The 4,647-nt window shown below is 36.9% G+C and overlaps 1 protein-coding gene across 1 annotated transcript in view; it reads right to left on the minus strand.

Moving 5' to 3' along the window:
* Positions 1–1,197: 1,197 nt before the first annotated feature.
* Positions 1,198–4,647, minus strand: part of capn12 (calpain 12) — a gene marked incomplete in the record, with an annotated part of 7,068 nt that continues 3,618 nt past the window's right edge. The window contains 10 exon segments of the mRNA XM_014022861.1: positions 1,198–1,470; positions 1,566–1,618; positions 1,811–1,927; positions 2,076–2,154; positions 2,237–2,305; positions 2,651–2,706; positions 2,941–2,986; positions 3,064–3,135; positions 3,219–3,255; positions 4,012–4,134. Of these exon segments, the coding sequence (XP_013878315.1) occupies positions 1,444–1,470; positions 1,566–1,618; positions 1,811–1,927; positions 2,076–2,154; positions 2,237–2,305; positions 2,651–2,706; positions 2,941–2,986; positions 3,064–3,135; positions 3,219–3,255; positions 4,012–4,134 (679 nt within the window).

Genomic DNA, 4,647 nt, shown 5'->3' on the forward strand with positions numbered 1-4,647 from the left:
ACAGTTTGGACTGCACTGATTTATTTATTTATTTTTGTTATATAATGGTAATTTTCTGATTAATCCATCCAGATTATTTCAGAGAAATATGTTTCATTTTTTAAAATAATCTGATAGCTTTTTGCAAAGAAAAACAGAACWGCACAACATTTCTGTAATACTGTAATACTTCTAATACAATACTAGCATAACAGTATTCTGAAGAAATATGGAGAAGCATAAGTGAATCCATGCAAATTGTTGTTTGAGTTGGTGTTTTAAGTTTAGCTTTGTTTCTGTTTTTTGTGTGTTTTCAGTTGTTTAGATTTTTGTTGTAATTTACTTTCATTTTGAACATAATCTGGGGATTAAAAAAGGGGCAGATATAAGATTTATTCTTCTTCTGCTGCCTTTCTTTTTATTTGATTTATTTTGATTGCTGTTTTTTCTTCTTTGTTATGTTAAGTGTTACAAATGAAATGACTAAATTTCTAAATAAAAAAAAATAAAGAAAATAAAACATTTCACTTTAGATTTTTATAAAATCTGCTTTTTACTGTTTTGTTATTCCAAAATATTTTCAAAAGGAAAGCCGGTTTTTTTAAAAACGTATAATTTGCAAAATGACTTTGTATTGACTGTGAAACAGTCTGGTTTGGTAAAACGTATAGCTTTAAAAACTTTTACACAAATTATTGTAATCAATGGCCCAAAATATGAAAAATACTGTAAAGATGCTCCTCATCTCACTGACCACAGTTAAAACTATTGTCCACTGAAATAAAGATAAAAATATCTGTATAAAACTGGCAGAAAGCCTGMCATATGCCACAAGTCAGGTGAGTTTTTGAAGACGTAAATGTACTCAGAGTGATATTACAGAGTCTAAAGGTTTAGTTAAACAAATAAACCCAAAGCAGGACTTGAAATAAAACAGGATGATGTGTGATCGACGGCTCAGGGCGACGCCTACATCTGAGTCTCTGTTTGCAGTCAGCAGGAGGTTTTTGRGCGCATGAATGAAAAGCTAATTGTTCTTTCCTCTGAAACCAAACAGGAAGCTGTGAAACAAATAAATAGTTATTCAATATGTTCAAACTTTGTTTAGTTAATCCACATTTCCATTTAGCTCACTTGYGTCCACTTTCACAGGTGAAAACACCTAAAGAGCAAAGACAAAATATAGAAAACTAAAGACTTCTGCAATGTGGAAAAAAATTATGTTTAAGGTGTTAAAATTGTTTTATTGTTAATGAAAGCATCAGTTGGCATTACTGAATAAAACAAGTTCCTAGTGAGCTCTGTCAGGACAGCAGTATCATAGATGTGATTATAAAATAATTTGGATGCAGCACATTGGAATTAAAACATCAGAAGATGTAAAATCATGTAAAGCAATGACAGCAAGAAATTTTGAATCTGAATCCGTTTTTTTAACCTCTTCTTGTTCCGTTTTCAACATCTTTACAGCGTCATGAACTGAAGCAGCCACTGTGGATGAACAACAGGAGACGAGAAAGAATAAAGTCCAACAAGTTGTTTTTATTTTACTTCACTATGAAGACATGAGACGTTTTTATACTCACAGCATTGATCCCTCGGTTTTTCACCTCCTGGTTTGTCTCTGCTTCAAACAGAGCTGAGAAGAAGAGAAGATGATACTTTTTCTCAGTTGAACTGGAAATTTGTTGACAACCACTGACTTGTGTAACGACCTTACATGAATCTATAAACTACAAACTTAAAAACTTTAAAAAATAAAAAGTGTATTCTTGATCATTCAGAAAGGATACAATCTAGTAGGTTGTGTGTGTGTGTTTGTGTGTGTTACCAAAAAGCTTGCGCAGCCTGGTGACACACGACACAAAGCCGTGGAAGGGCAGCTGAAGCTCTCCAGCTGCAAACCGCTCAGACAGGAACTGAACTACTTTGTTGTCGCATCGCATTCCTGGGAAACAGGAATGAAAAAAGCTGTGAAAAAAGCTGCAATCTGCAACTATATACTGTACGTGTGTGTGTGTGTGTGTGTGTGTGTGTGTGTGTGTGTGTGNGTGTGTGTGTGTGTGTGTGTGTGTGTTTGGTGTTTGGATACATACCAACAGCCTCCAGGGCCATGCTGAGCTCAAACAGGTTCATGGTCCCAGAAGAATCCTCATCAAACTTGATAAAAATTGACTGGAAAAAAAATACATCAGAGGCACACACACACACACACACACACACACACACACACACACACAAACGCAATGAGCTTCACCTGCAGATTGCGCAGATCTGAGATCAGGGTTTCTGCCTGCTGACGGCTCAGAGTGGCGCGGCCCTCAGTCTGACAGCTGAGTTAAGGTTGTTTTAAAAGAAATCTCAAAATACACCAAATATAGGTCAAGATCTGTATTCTGGTTATTTAAGTTGATTTTTAAGTTTGGTTTGGAGGATATTTTGAAATGGACTGGCTGCAAAARCCCATTTGTTTTGTATAAATATATATATATATGTACAGTACATACCCCCGGCGGGCTCCGTAATATATATATTCAAACGATTAATTCCTGAATGTTCCATTAAAAGTGGTTGAAAAAAGAAYTTGCTGACAGATGTAAACACAGAGACACAAGCAGAAAAAACAAYGTCTCTGAACCAGGACGAGGAGGCACTGAGCACTAAAGGATACATCTTCTCCAAAGATAATCTGTCTGCATGTCTCCAGAGGCAGATCTTTATCAACAACTGTCGTGAGAATAAAAAAGAACCATGCTTGTAAAATAAGCATTTAAGAAATGATTAGGAGAGGCCAGGATGAGAAAACGTTCATTTAAAAAGTTAATTCAACTTCCTGCAGCTACACGCATCTGTCTAGCCTGCTGACCTCTGCACCTCCTCAGCTGCAGCTCTGCATGCTTTGCCTCCATCTAGTGGCCTTCAGCTGCTACAGTCAAAGAATTAAAGAGGTTCAACTCTAACCTGAGTTGAACAGCTTGGTGATCTCYTCAGCATCCAGCCTGTCGTCCTGTCAGGAGGACAAAAGCACACAATCACTCATGTGGGAAGACAGAGTTAGTTTTTGTTGTACCGGAGAACCCTTACTGGACCGGCTTTTTCATCAAACGTGCTCGCAACTTTGGTGCGATCCTCTGTGGAGACAGGGGGGGACGAAACCTGTGAGACACACAAACACAAAATATAATCACACAAACCTGAGTTTTGTCCATGAGCAATCTGAGGATGGGGACTGAACTCACCGGCAGGTAGGTAGAAGAGCAGGTGAAGTCCTGACCTCTAAAAAACAAAACAAAACAAGATTATCATCATCAGATTATTATTTTATCTCCTTGAGGTTATCCTTCATCACATCCTGTTGATACACACAGCTTCATAGACTCTAAGTAATGTGAAAATGAGAAAATGCAGTAAATTTTTATTTTACGTAACTCTTTAAAAATACATAATTCGATTTTTAAAATTTATTTTTATTTAAATTTTACTTGTATTGAGCTTTTTGCCACAATGTGAAACATAACCATTCATCCATCCATTATCTGTACCTGCTTCTCCCTTTCAGGGTCACCTAACAGTCATGTTTTAGCTCTGTGGGAGGAAGCCAGAGTGTCCAGAGACAACCCACACATGCACAGGGAGAACATGCAAACTCTACCCAGAAAGGTCCCTGGGCCAGGATTTGAACCAGCGACCTTCTTGCTGAGAGGCATCAGCTCTACCARCTGAGCCACCGTGCCACCAGGACTGTGTAGTTATTTGATAATCAGAGCGTTTTTTGGATWACGTAACTGCCTGTGTCTGTTAGYAAAATATCTAATGAACAACTGAAGAGATTTTAATGAAACTTTGTGAAACAATTATTGGAGTGAAACTTTAATCAGGAMTTACAGTTAGGAAGGGACTGTTTTCATTCTTCAACTAGCAAAGATGGTGTTAAAATTTTGATTACTTTTAATTTACGGGTCAGAAGCTGAATATTCCATAATGCCTTCATGTTTTTTGAAAGTAGTGTAAATATAATGTTCTTCATCTCACCCCAAAGTGTTTCTGATCTTAGAGAAAATGCGGATAAAGAACTCTCCGGGCTGGTTGGGCCGATAAGTGGATCCAACGATGATGTAGTTCCCCGGGTCCAGACGCAGCTTCCTCCACACGCCTCTGTGGGACAAAATGAACCAGTGATGAGTTTAAATCCATACATTTACTAAATGCTAACAGAGTGACTGCTGATTCAGCATTTTTCTCTGCAGTTTTACTGACTTTTTTGGTTTGTTCTTTGTTTTTGCAACGTAACGCCTGCATACTTTGTGATGTTTTAGTCATTCATAAATCCAAACGTTCCGCTCTTTCAGGAWATGGATGCTGTGACTTTACACTTCTTTTTTGTAGCTTTTCTACTTTTCAAACTTAATTTACAGATACGTTCCTAAGGATTACTTCAGCTCTTTTAAAAACAGTGATCTCTGTTATGGTTCAGTATTTTTATTCCACTATTWTTTTTTTTTAGCAAAAATGTTGCTAATTTTAGATTTTAGCTGTTCTTTTTCTACTTTTAATCAATATTTTGTATGTTTAGCTATGCTGCTATTAGCTTTTAGCCACAGCCTTTAGATTGTAGTTTGCATTTGGTTGAACTTTTAGCTTCTAGCTAGCCTTTTGATACTGTTAACC

The sequence above is a fragment of the Austrofundulus limnaeus genome, unplaced genomic scaffold (assembly GCF_001266775.1).
Source record: "Austrofundulus limnaeus strain Quisiro unplaced genomic scaffold, Austrofundulus_limnaeus-1.0 Scaffold344, whole genome shotgun sequence".
NCBI classification, from domain to species: Eukaryota; Metazoa; Chordata; class Actinopteri; order Cyprinodontiformes; family Rivulidae; genus Austrofundulus; species Austrofundulus limnaeus.